The sequence below is a fragment of the Nematolebias whitei genome, chromosome 12 (assembly GCF_014905685.2).
Source record: "Nematolebias whitei isolate Nwh7 chromosome 12, NemWhi1, whole genome shotgun sequence".
Lineage (NCBI taxonomy): Eukaryota > Metazoa > Chordata > Actinopteri > Cyprinodontiformes > Rivulidae > Nematolebias > Nematolebias whitei.
Window position 1 is genome coordinate 43,721,017 of NC_056509.1, and position 14,029 is coordinate 43,735,045.

Below are 14,029 nucleotides of genomic sequence, written 5' to 3' on the forward strand. Positions count from 1 at the left end.
GGACGTGCGTACGCGAGGGAGGACGTGCGTACGCGAGGGAGGACGTGCGTACGCGAGGGAGGACGTGCGTACGCGAGGGAGGACGTGCGTACTGTTCTGTTATTTGTGCATGGTTGCACTTTACAGATGCACATAATGGTTTAACAGGAATTGTTTGCTGTTTTTTCATAACCACTATACTGTATTAGCATTTTATAAAGGTTTCTTTATTATATTACTGTATGTATTTACTTCACTGTAATGTTTTTTTTTTATTCAATTTGCCCATCTGATAAGGCAGGATTTTATCCAACAAAGGATTTTTGTCCTTATTATAAAAATGCCATTCTTATTTTTTAATCCACTCCAAGTAGACTGTTAATGTTGTGAAAATCATTATTGGTAATATTGTAAGCCTGTGCTTAAAACGGGAAGTTTCTGAAATTGTTCCAAATAACAGTAAGTGGACTGACATTGTTGGACCTGCCAGAGCTTTTTATCCAGCCTTTATTTATTTATTAATTAATTTATTTAAATAAACACGATTTCTGCTCTTTGCCCTTGCTATGCTTAAAGTTTTTGTTCTTTTTTGTTGTTGTTTGTTTTTTGGTTGTCTAAAACACAAATGTTAGGACATGTTAGATGAGCTATGTTCTACAGTTGCTTAATAAATGTGCAAGTTGAATTTATATTGTCTGTCTTATGTTTTTAGACGTTTAACTGGTTGTTTTTAGCACATTTTTCTTGTTTTGTACCCAATTCCAAACAATTAGATTTGGTATTTTTTTAGGAATTTGTTTTATTTAAACACGTTTGAGTCCAATTAACTTAAATTGTTAACATTCAGAAACTAAATTTTAATTGCTAAAAAGTAGTTAGAAAATTTAAGTACTTTATACTTGATTTAGAATTGTACTTGAATCTCAGAATACCAAGTAGAAAATACCAAAACAAATATGTTTATTTAACATAAAAATATTAATCAATAGTACTTAAAAATACGTAGTTAAAGCTACTATATAAAGTGTGTTTATATAACTTATATTTTAAAGTTCAGTTACTTAAAAATTTTGTTGTAATCTATTTCACCAAAAATTTTGAGTTAAATGAACTTATCGGGTTTTTTACAATGTATAAATTTGTATGATAAAGGTTTAGTAATTAAAATATTGCTAGAAATTAGTGCCTGTTTTGGGATTGCGCTGGAATTTAAATGCTGCTTTCAATCCTTTGCATGTCTTGAGGAATATATGTGTAGTTTTTGTTTGTTATAAACACATTTGCAATACAAAAATTATTAATTTCTTGGTTTTTGCACAAGATCAACTTAACGTGTAAATCTAATGAATGTATATGAAACTTTCATTCCAGTTTGTTTTTGTTGCATCATTAATTATTTGACGTTTTGACTTTAATAAGGACAATGTTGCATTTTAATTATTAACTGAAATTATTTTCTTTCTTAAAAACGCTTGAAAAAAGTTTCAAAAGCTACCATTTCGAAAACGACTCAAAAGCACACAAGCTTTCAGTGACCTGTGCGTTTTATTTAAAGGGAAGTGTTGATTGTGTCACATGCCAAGTCACAGTGACTGACTTTGCTTATCAGCGTCAAACACTGATGCTGATTAAAAAAAAAAAAAAAGGCTAAAGTGAGAAGTGTGCAAGAAAACAGGTTAGATTTAGGTTTATTGTTGTTTGCAGGTCAACACAAGGTAAACAATGCATTGAAATGCTCAGGACGAGAAGAACCATCTTGACTCTCCCAAAAAACAAGAAATACCAAAGCAACAAAAATACAAAACTCTGGATGTGATAATGGACCCTTCCCTGAAACTTAACAATCATGTAAACATGAACCACGATGGCAAGGAGGGCTCAACGATTTTGGAAAATATTCTAATTGAGGTTTCTTTTACCTCAATATTGAGAATGCGATTTAATATGAAATTATTTTTCAGTGTCTTCTCATGTATTTCTCAACGATCACAAACTATAAATCAATCAGTTTCAGTAAACTCCACTGTTTTCAGCTCCGGGGTGGGTTGAATCTCGCTGTTCTCCTGCTCCATGCTAGCGGGCTCCATACAGATAAAGGGAGCTGGCTAACTAGCTTGCTGTACGGTGGGCAAGTGGACACGTAATGCGAAATGCAGTACGCTCGGGAGAAGGAGTGGAAAAAATTTAACTTAAATGCTTTTTAACATTGTTATAGGTGCATTTAGAATCGATTCAAAATCACCAGGACTAGGAATCTAGATTCTTTAAAAAAAAAATTAAAAAAATTCAGTACGCCTAGCGCAGAAGTGGCTTATTTAAAAGAGATTACACTTCATGTTTGTATGCAACAGGTCTCTCTTGTAAATGAGTCCTTAAGGCTCAATGGGAACTAACTTGTATAAATAAAGGTTGAATTAAAAAAAAAAAAAGGTTACTTGTTTTGACAATCAACAACTAGGAGGGCTTGAGCAAACATTTTGACTCATTTCGTGTTGCATATTCACCTTTTTGCCTTTTCACATTTAATATTTTGACTGCAGCAGATGGAGTGTAGAGCCGTTTATAGATTGACAACTTGCCATTTCTCAATAATCACTTTTTAAACTGGTGATTTTGTGGGTTTTGTTGCTCTGCACTCGTTCCTACTGATAAATGATTATTGACACCTTTTACTATTAAAATTCGGTGTGTGTTTGCAGCACTGCTATTCAGTACAATCAATTATTTGACATGTGAAATACTAAAGGCAAGATCTAAGGTTTTTTTGGCCAAGTAAATTCAAATGTCTCTGTTGTCCACTGTTCCACCACAAGGAAGTAATCTCAATAATTTTAGTCACAAAGTATCATCTTGATTTGGTTGTTTTGAAATAATTGTTGAAATTTTGATAAAATGCTTCATTTCTTTCCAACATTTTTTGGCTGTGGGAGCTAAACTGATTACTGAGAACACCTTCCTAAATTATTTTTTAAAAAAATGATTCCACAAACAAAGCTGTTCTTTTTTTCATGTTTATTCATGAGGAAAATTTGCAACATTGTTAGATTTTTGTTTTTAAAAACAAAACGTCAGATATACAGATGAAAAAAAAATAACTTTTTTCATGCAAATCCAGAATGACTTGTTTGTGGTTGATTGGTAGAACTGCAACAGTTTTCGCCCTTTTAAGCAAGAGATTATCATAACGTTTGCTTTGTTTTTAGATGAACAGACTCAACGCTGATATGCTGGTTCATTTTGTTGTTCATTTTGTTGTTCATTTTGTTGTTCTCTGTTCCCCATTTGTTGTTGAAGCCTAGTGAAAACAGGAAATAAAAGAGACGGTCAGATTTTTTCAACAATCATTAAAAAGACACAGGTACATAACATAAGAATCTTAGTTTTGGAAACCTTTTCTCCATTAAATGGTAATTAGTGATTTAGTTGCACAAAATGTAAATGCAGCCATTCCTTTAAGGAATGCAAGATTTCTGCTGATGTGTTTTGTTGCTTTTGTCAGGTAAACCATAGAACTGGTTGTGGCCGATATACTATGTACAAATTAGGCAGAACATTACAAAGGGGATATTAGTGTGTCTGAGTTGTTTGGTTTGAAATAAAGAGCTCTGCTAAAGGAACCTTAGATTGGCTTTAAAAGTGAATAACTAAAAACACAAACTGGTTTCAAATTTTTCAAGTGAGAGAAGCTTACTTGGCCATTTTATCCATCCTCTGGCGATCACGGAAATCTAAACAACAACAACAAATATATATATATATAGTAAGACAAAATTAGTTTTCATTGTTATTGTACTTTTAAAAATATGAAAGTAGTCTGTGAGTGACGCAACCATAAGAGTGCAGTACAAGTAATAAAGGACAAAAAGTGTGTGGGTTGGTATGTTGATGTTAGCAAAACTAATTAATATTTAACATTATTTTCATTTATGAAACTTTTTTTGAGTTCTGTCTTTTGAAGTCCTCAGTGGTGATTTACCCTTCCATCCTGTACGGGCCCCTTTAAATATGGACTTGGCCCCTTTCCAGAGAGATTTTAAAAAACACTCCCCAGGTTCGGCCATAAGGACGACCAGAGACAGTACAAGGAAAACCATAACCAGCTTCATCCTGCACAGCAAAACACGTTGGGAGTAAATATTACAACAATTCCAAGATAAAATATGTGAAGTTTCTCATTTATCAAACATGAAAAAGACAAATATTAGTTTTTACCTCTTCGCAGATTGTAACGGAGCCCAGAGAGTGTCAAATTATTGTCAAGGAGCAAAAGTGAGCTAGGTCTAAAGCTGTCCTGGATTTTTGTCTTTAAATGCTTTTGTCTCCAGTGGGTTGGTCTGAGGTCTCTTTCCCAATATTAATGTTGCATAAACGACTACATTATTAATTTGATGTTTCACCTTTCATCTTTGAGGAGGAACAACATGTGATCTTGGACAAGATAAGGTCCAACAACTATTTAAAAAGTCACGTATGAAAGAATAATGCAGATCTGTAGGATTTCGATCAGGGCCCATTGAAGGCCACTTCAGATAAGTCCAATGTTTTACTGTCAAGATGGTTTTGAATGTCTTTGGCTGTGCTATGGGTCATTATCCTGTTGGAGGACCCATCATCTACAACTGAGAAATGCTTCAGACGTTTTTGATAGGTCTCAAAATAACAGCTTTTAATTTATTCTGATATTTATTTGTTAAACTCTCAATTCAATCATTGGTTTTGTGAGTCGTGTTGAACGTTTTGCAACTTGGGGTAGCTTGTCTGGGGGGATCGCAACAAGCTGAACAGTCATGGAGGTCCATAAAACCTATCCTGGAACATTTTTGTCTTGGCCTAACTTTATGCGAGTCTTTTGGTGAACTTTCAGTGCATACGGTCTTTGGGTGTAACCTGGTACACCTTGGTTGTATGAATCTTGTTTCTGTCTGTATGTCTGCTTCTCATCTTCCTCGGCTTACTGCTCAGTATGTCTATGCCAGACTTTGTAAAATGAATGTAGTGATGTGGAGTAAAGGTGTGAAGCCGTAACAGTCTTGCAACCAGAGTTTCATACATTTTGTAAGGGCACAACAAACAACTAATCTCTCTGTTAAAATGTATAAAATAGTGTCAAATCTATTCAGTTTAATTTGTTTAAACACAAAAGTAGAGATTTGTCTTGGGGCAAGTGTTGCACTGTTTATATCTAGTTGGCAGGGATGTGCGATATGGCATACAATTCAAATCTGTCTGCTGTGATGGGTGGCGGTAACAATATATATCATGATATGTTTTTGTTATAAAACTTGCAATAGGAATGAAAAATAAAGATAGGGTGTCATTTTGCCCACATTTATATTGAAAACCGATGTATCACAAAATAATCTCAATCAAGAAAATTCCAGCACTAGGTCCAGAGAGTTTTTAAATAAAGAACAAGTCAGCATGAACATGAACAGCAGCAGAGCAGCATTTTCAAATAAAAGTGCCTCCCTTTGCAGGAACCGTCACACCATACAACAAGTCCATGCTCAATAATCCAGGTATACAATCCAACATTTTTCAGGTCATCTGGACAGTTTCTTTTTTTGTGCTGAAACGTTTCACCTTCGATCCAGAAGGCTTCATCAGTCAAAGAAACGTACAACAAAACTGATTCTTCCTCCAACAGCTTACTCCAAAGTGGAACAAACCAGTTATGTTGGTGCTAAGATGGTCTCTTTGGCACGCCCCCTCCTCCATTGCCGGCCGTTTTAGCACAAAAACAAGAAACTGTCCAGATGACCTGACTGAAAAATGTTGGATGTCACACCATACACTTTGCAGATTACAGTTTTCTGCTCCTGCTCTCCGCTTGCTCTCCGCTTGCTCTCTGCTTTGACGCCGGCCGATTACGTCACCAACAAGCATTACTGCCAGTAGAATACAGATCTCTATCATGGGCTAAATGTCTGTTTCTACCGTGTACCGTAAATATCGCACATTCCTACTAGTTCGGAAAGAAAAGAAAAAGGCAAAAGTGAATGCCGTTTAACCATCATTAACCTTTAAAAGACAAAAACTAAGGATTTTATAATTTTGCGCAAGATTCCCAAATGGATGAAATGTTTACTGGTTTTCTTGTCTATACTATATGAAGTTGTTGTGATAAAATATAAGAGTGACTTGGAGCACCATGTTATCCATGTAGAGATATAAAACAACTTGGCAGCTATTTGGCGGTGACTCATGCCAGCAGACCCCTCAAATGCACTTCACTTACCAGGAGTTCATAACTACAAAATACTCCTAACTTATTAGGCCACAAAGTACTTTAAACTGTAAACATGATATGCAACATTACTGAATGTCTCTGGAAGGAGCTGAAACACGAAGTCCGGAGAACCCTTCAAACCCGAGACAGAAGCAACAGTTTGTTTATAAGGAGTGGGCCAAGATACCTATGGACATGTGCAGACATCTCAGTGAAAGAGAATTACAGAAATCTTGGTTGCAGTGACTACCTCAACAGATTGTGACAAAATAAGTTAAGACTACCATACGATTTGTCAAGGTCAGTTTCATTAGTTTGTGTTGCTAATTCTTAACCGTGTCTGTGTAAAATCTCTGGGAACAGAAGGCTGGAATGAGGCCTCGATGACGGTCAGCATCTATAGTTTTGAGGTCTTGGTTCTCAGCTGGTAAAAGGTGGACCTCTTCCTTCTGGTTCAGGTGGAGTGTTTGCTTTAAATGGAGAGTTAAGCCAAAAGTGATTGTGGGATGGAGCAGGATTAATGGATCGGGGCTTTATCTGCTGTCATGAGGGTGCTGCTCCAGTCTGTTGTGTGAAAGAAGCTGCTGGGCTCACAGTTTATTGGTCCACCTTGATATGTCATATCTTCCTTGGCAAATACCTGCTAAAATGGCCAGTTAAACTTAACAGATTTTAGTTTGTTTTTAGATTTTTACTATTGGATTTGAAATTGTAAATCTTAAAAATTTTAATTTCTACTGCTGAAATGTAATTATGGATCTGTTCAAATTAAATCCAGAGTGATTAGAATATATATCAAGTAAGTCTACCATACATGTTTAAGGTCAGGCAAAGTGTGGCAACCTTCTCGTGGCTTTGCTTGTCAGGCCATTGCTATAGATTGCTGTATTGTTGTATAATCATTTGACCGGCGTAACATGTGCCGTACAGTACTCTTATTTTGCAGTTATAGCTGTGAGTAGACCCAGCATCAGGACAAAGAAAAACCTAATTCAAAACATTGTTAAAGCAGTTTGTCCCGTTTCTCTGCTTGTACCATCATCTCTCTACAGTAGTGTCCAGTTTCAAGGTTGTACTGTCACAGCAAATGTTTGTCTATCTTGTAGAGTTGGTGTTAAATTGATTTCTTTAATGTATTTTGGAATCGGGATGTTTGTCGTGACTAGAAACTGATGAATCATTGCGATAAAAACATGCCATGTCACTCCTGCTCATGTTTCCTTTTACATAAGAAGTTTGTATGCAATGTGTAGTCACAAGTAAGACATTGATACAGAATAAAGAGGCAAAAGCAACCACTTAAAGGAGCACTAATAGTAGAGTTTCTTATTTTTTCCTTACATACACATACTGAATGTTAGCATTGCCGGGACATTTTCCTTTAAAGGTCCTAATTTGTAGATGATGCAACTTCTCACATTGTGTCATCCTGACTAAGCGATTTCACTGGAACTCGACAATCATACTGGGTTCACACAATCATACTGGGGTCACTGAGACAGAACTTCTGTTTGTTTTTTTGTTTTTTTAATCAGATGACATTTTCAAACCGTATAAATTTTAAAAGTAATGTTCTCAGTTTTTTTTTTCATATTTAATTTAAATAAAGATACTTTAAATTAATTTATTAAAATTTATTGAATTAAATGTAAATTATGTTTGCAGATAAATTTGACTACTGTACGGCCGTTTCTTCAAATTATAACTTGTTTTTAATCCACAAAAACCTTGTTCATATTTTTTTTTCTTTTAAGAGTTCAGAGCATCTGAGAACATTTCATTTTTATTTCATGTTTGTTACTCTTCATCAAACATGCTGATTTTAGGGGGAAAGATTCTAATGTATATGAATAATAATAATATTAATAATAATGATAATGATATGTACACTAAACTAACAAAGGAAGTCTACCTTACAACAGTTCAAAACCAGAATATTAGTTACTCAGTAACTCATACTCAGTATAGTATTAAGAGATATTGTACCGTCAGATAATTAACGTTAACATTTTAAAAAATATATTTCTCTATCTGTGTAAATTGGGGATGACTCTTGGCTACTATCAGCTCAATATCTGTTTTACTAATGTAAAAGATGCTGAGGTGATGAGTGGGATTTTGATGACTGATATAAATGATCATTTGTCAGTTTTTGCAATTTGTAAAAATTATCAATGCAGAAAAATGTAGCGACGGTGAAGAGTAAAATGATAAATTCATCAAAAAAGCTTTGGATAAATTAAAAGATTATTTGAAAAAACAAAATTGGAATGATGTGTATGTTGATTATGTAAACAGAGCCTATGATGTGTTTATGAATATCTTAGGAAAAGAATTGTATGCAAAAAAAAAAAAAAGAAAAATGCTGTTGACAAACCTTGGATGATGAAAGAATTAAGAAATGCATAACAATTACAAATTCTATTTTCATTTTACAAAAAAGAGCTATAAGAATTATTAGGAAGTGCTATGGTCACCCAACAAATATATTTCATCAGTTGAAATTATTACAATTTTATGATTTGGTTGAATATAGTATTGTACAAATCATATGTAAATCTCATAAAAATATTAGCCCCAAATATTCAATTAAAATTTGTTTAAAAAGAGATTCATTATAACCTTAAGGGAATGGAAATGTTTGTAAATCCTCCATTTTGAACTGGTCTGAAGGAGCTGCGTTGTACAAACCGGATTCCAAAAAAGTTGTGACACTAAACAAGTTGTGAATAAAAACTGAATGCAATGATGTGGAAGTGCCAACATCTAATATTTTATTCAGAATAGAACACAAATCACAGATCAAAAGTTTAAACTGAGAGAATGTATCATTTTAAGGGAAAAATCTGTTGTTTTCAAATTTCATGGCGTCAACAAATCCCAAGAAAGTTGGGTCAAGTCCATTTTTACCACTGTGTGGCGTCCCCCCTTCTTCTTACAACACTCAACAGACGTCTGGGGACAGAGGAGACCAGTTTCTCAAGTTTAGAAATAGGAACGCTCTCCCATTCATGTCTAATACAGGCCTCTAACTGTTCAATCGTCTTGGGCCTTCTTTGTCGCACCTTCCTCTTTATGATGCACCAAATGTTCTCTATAGGTGAAAGATCTGGACTGCAGGCTGGCCATTTCAGTACCCGGATCCTTCTCCTACGTAGCCATGATGTTGTGATTGCTGCAGAATGTGGTCTGGCATTATCGTGTTGAAAAATGCAGGGTCTTCCCTGAAAGAGATGACGTCTAGATGGGAGCATATGTTGTTCTAGAACCTGAACATAGTTCTCTGCATTAATGGTGCCTTTCCAGACATGCAAGCTGCCCGTGCCACAAGCGCACATGCAACCCCATACCATCAGTGATGCAGGCTTCTGAACGGAGCGTTGATAACTTGGGCTATCCTTGTCCTTTCTGGTCTGGATGACATGGCGTCCCAGTGTTCCATAAAGAACTTCAAATCGTGACTCATCTGACCACAGAACAGTCTTCCATTTTGCCACACTCCATTTTAAATGACCCCTGGCCCAGTGCAAACGTCTGAGCTTGTGGAGCTTGCTTAGAAATGGCTTCCTCTTTGCACTGTAGAGTTTCAGCTGGCGACGGCGGATGGCACGATGGATTGTGTTCACTGACAATGCTTTCTGGAAGTATTCCTGAGCCCATTCTGTTATTTCCTTGACAGTGGCATTCCTGTTTGAGGTGCAGTGACGTTTAAGGGCCCGGAGATCACGAGCATCCAGTAGAGTTTTACGGCCTTGACCCTTACGCACAGCGATTGTTCCAGATTCTCAGAATCTTTTGATGATGTTATGCATGGTTGATGATGATAACTTAAAAGTCTTTGCTATTTTACGCTGGGTAACACCATTCTGGTATTGCTGCACTATCTTTCTGCGCAACAATGGTGGAATTGGTGATCCTCTTACCATCTTGGCTTCTGAGAGACACTGACACTCTGAGAATCTCTTTTTATACCCAATCATGTTGTCAATTGACCTAATTAGTGTTAATTGGTCTTCCAGCTGTTCGTTATATGCTCAATTTCCTTTTTCCAGCCACTTATTGCTACTTGTCCCAACTTTTTTGGGATTTGTTGACACTGTGAAATTTTGAATCAACATATTTTTCCTTTAAAATGTTACATTTACTCAGATTAAACTTTTGATCCGTCATCTATGTTATATTACGAATAAAATATTGACATTTGCCATCTCCACATCATTGCATTCAGTTTTTATTCACAATTTTAGTGTCCCAACTTTTTTGGAACCCTGTTTGTAATTCAGGGAATAGGATTATGGAACTTTATATCACCATAAAAATTTCTAAAACAATTTGTTTAAAAAGATGATTAAGTTAAAATTGTTGGGAAGGTATGGTTCCAAGTGAACGATACCTGATGTTTTTGTTTTCACTTTGGAGATTGTTCAAGCTGAAGTTGTCGTTTGTTTGTAGTTATTTTATATATTTTTATATAAGGGGTAGTTATTATAAGATTTTTTTTCTTCTTTCTGTACCCTTTTCATTCAGTGTTTGTTTTTTGTTTTTTTGATGAACTTGTTTTATTTTGTTTCTTTTAAATGAGTGAATAAATTAATTAAAAAAATATATATATATGTAGCATCAGGTCCTGAATTCAGGCAGACTTTCTGAATTCTAACATTTTTTTATCCTACTATTTAGAAGACTGTCAAAAGGTGCAAACTTTACTGAATACATATATTTTCTTTCATGTTTTTCCATAATCCGTTCTGTTTTCTGTTTTAAAGTTGGTTTTGCCCTTGAAAGGGCTTTGAACCCAGCTGAGACATCTGCAGTGTCCCGCACGTTCCCTTCAAAATATAATTTTATAAACCAGCTTTATTACAGGTCTTCTGTTCAAAAACTGCTTGATAGTAGTTTTAACATTTATCACTCACATTGTCCACACATTTAGTAATTTGTCGAAATTCCAATGACTTTGAGTTTAAAGTGAAACAATTTTTTTAAATCAATTTCATTTTCAACCTGAACAAGAGACAAAAGTTTCTACTGTGCTGTAAATCTTGTTTATTAACTCGCCAGTTCAGTTGTTTGTTTGTTCGTGTGCCGTAAAGCTTCTTTATTGATTAACCAACATCTTAAAGTGAATGAATCAAAATTATTTATTAACAGAAGCATTGTAAATATTTATTCCGCTCTGCCAAGTTGCGATATGTTCAAGAGCAAGAGTTAAAGCATCTTCCGCTCTATCCTCAGAGTTTAATTAAAGTGACGTCGAGCAAACTTGGATTTAAATGAACGTCTGTTCAGTTGTTCCTGATCCTGCTGCTGCTGCTCATCCAGCTGTTGCTGCTGCTCATCCAGCTGTTGCTGGTTCATCCGCTGCAGGTCCAGCTTCTGGGCTTCCTCCTGGGCCAGTTGCTGGTTCAGCTGCTGCTGGTCAGCTTGTTCTTCTGCAGTTTCACCCCTGTTGTTCAAGAAGCTGGGAAGAGAAAAACTCAGTTTGAGAATGTCATTGCCAGTAATGGTGAAGGGAAATGGCAGTTTTAAAATGAAAGTTTTGGTCTCATTAATTTAAAAGTAAGTGTTCATATATTTAAAATAATAGCAACAGCAGTCGAAGTACTTACTGTGAAGCGAGATGAGTAGCTGCTCCCGCAAGCACGTGCCAAAATCCTTCGCCAGGTTGAGCCATGAGTACAACCATGGACAACACAAGAAACATCACGGCACACTTCATCCTGACAATGAAAAGACTACAGTGGGAAAATGTTTTAATTATTTAAACTAGGTAATTTAATGTAGACGTCCTGCTGGTAATTATAAAGTTGCTGCATTTATATGTTTAATCAATAAGCTTTGTGCTTTCGCAGAAGCATCCCATATCTGCCTTTAAATAATAATAAAAAAAATGTTCTGAATTGGAGTTGTTTGGTGTAAATAAACGCTTATCTTTTGATATTTTCTCTAAATACTCACAAGTAAATACAGCTGAAATATTTGGTCCTTACCTTCCTACTGATTGGTCCAAAGGATGCTCACTAAGCAGAAAGGAGTGCGTGTCACAGAATGTACCAGTCTGTGTCGAGTCTCTTCTTCGCACTTCTATTTATGTGTGCCCATGACTGAGGTCATTATAATATTGTGAAACCGTGTACAAAGTTGCAAAAACTGGTTACCATGATGTTTGGCATGAAGACCAAAGTTTTATCCTTTATCTTGCACATGCAACCAACGTTGAGTCATACTCTACTTCCTTCACTTCAGTTTTTCAGCTTGGATAAGAAATCAGTTTAGCAATTTGACCACGTCATGACAGTGATGCTAATCAACACTTTTTGAGTTAACGAGAGAGTATTAACCACATCTGCTGCTGGTAGTTTTTTGTGGTTGTACTTGGCCTTATTTATTTATTGTTTATTTGCAAGTTGGGTATTATGCAAGTGTTATATAATTTTATAAAATGCCTGTTTGTGAGCGGTATTCATTCATTCATCCTTTTTTTTAATACAGGTTAGCCTCATTGAGCCACGAGGTATTACTTTAAAGTAGTAAAAAAAGAACTGTCTCAATAATTGACATAAAATCTTTCCTTTGTTGTATTGCATTGAATTTCAACGTTGACCAAAATTCATTGGGCCGCATTGTCTCATGATTGGACTGTATCACTGTATCTGAATCAGATGTGTCATTTTGTGTTTTGCTGCTCATGCGTCTTTAATAAATTGACTTCTTGGCAGTGTCTCAAAACGTGTTGTCTGTATACCAAAGGTGCACAACCCTACAGCACATTACTTCTATCACGGTTGAAAAATATATATTGACGTTGAACCGTGAAGCCATTCTGAAATATTTATTCCTTGCCTTTTCACTGATTGGTCGAGTATTCTCACAAATTAGAAATAAGCAAGTGTCACAAATTGTACTGATTTGCATCTGGCTGGCTTATGTACCTTTAAACATTTATGGGTCACACAGTTTTCCACCTCATTGCAAATATACAGCCAAAGTTGGGACAGACAGTACCAAAGCTAAGACATTTGACAGCAAGGAGGCATTGGCCTTTGAGGCCGTGATACCATCCGTTCATTATCTTTACTTGCTTTTTCTTTTTGGTGTGCAGAGAAGCTGGTGTCTATCTCCAGCAGTCGGATGTGCGAGAGGCAGGGTGCTTCCTGGGCAAGTCACAAGGGTTACAAAATTCAATGTAACGCATGATTTTGGTCTGTTGGAGGAAACCGGAGTGCCATACATATATGCATCATCACAAGGTAGAGTGTCGCATACACTTTTCATGACCCCAGCTTCAAGGTCAAAGTCACAAATCAAGATAAAATGTTGTACAAGGTCTTTGCTTGTCTAGGCCATTGCTGTTTTGGTGTATAATACGCTGCCTGGCCAAAAGAAACGTCGCCACCTGGATTTAACTAAGCAAATACGTACGAGCCTCCTATTGGATAATTACTGCATGGGCGATCATCTTTCAGCTGGAAACAAGTTATTTAACCCAACTGGTGCAATGAGTTGCTTCTCATTTTTTTTAACAACCATGTTGAAAGACGCATCGCGTGGTCGTGGAAAAGATGTCAGTCTGTTTGAGAAGGGTCAAATCATCGGCATGCATCAAGCAGAAAAAACATCTAAGGAGATTGCAGAAACTACTAAAATTGGGTTAAGAACTGTCCAACGCATTATTAAAAACTGGAAGGATAGTGGGGACCCATTGTTTTCGAGGAAGAAATGTGACCGGAAAAAAATCCAGAATGATCGTGATCGGCGATCACTTTAACGTTTGGTGAAATCAAATCAAAGAAAAACAACAGTAGCAGTCAGGGCTGTGTT

General features: G+C 36.0%; 2 protein-coding genes across 5 annotated transcripts in view; one reads left to right on the forward strand and one right to left on the reverse strand.

Annotated features, from left to right (window-relative positions):
* The window catches only part of LOC119418618 (exostosin-1), a 241,899-nt gene that overhangs the window by 124,773 nt on the left and 103,097 nt on the right, over positions 1 to 14,029 (forward strand). The gene's annotated exons all lie outside the window — the stretch shown is intronic.
* LOC119418619 (moronecidin) lies at positions 11,238 to 12,267 on the reverse strand. Of its 2 annotated transcripts, none has more exons than XM_037685942.1 (3): positions 12,199 to 12,267; positions 11,818 to 11,943; positions 11,238 to 11,669 (listed from the first exon to the last, which is right to left on the reverse strand). In XM_037685942.1, exons 2-3 carry the CDS (start codon positions 11,925 to 11,927, stop codon positions 11,447 to 11,449), a joined length of 333 nt encoding a protein of 110 aa, XP_037541870.1. In that variant the 5' UTR covers positions 11,928 to 11,943; positions 12,199 to 12,267; the 3' UTR covers positions 11,238 to 11,446. The 2 variants fall into 2 exon arrangements, with proteins under 2 accessions (XP_037541870.1, XP_037541871.1); XM_037685943.1 differs by having other exon boundaries at positions 11,818 to 11,928; positions 12,199 to 12,257.

Bases quoted from the DNA above. Each gene is read 5' to 3' on its own strand.
- LOC119418619 (XM_037685942.1), bottom strand. From the start codon at position 11,927: ATGAAGTGTGCCGTGATGTTTCTTGTGTTGTCCATGGTTGTACTCATG. The intron at 11,670-11,817 runs GTAAGTACTTCG...TTCTCTTCCCAG, and splicing joins GCTACTCATCTCGCTTCACA to CTTCTTGAACAACAGGGGTG.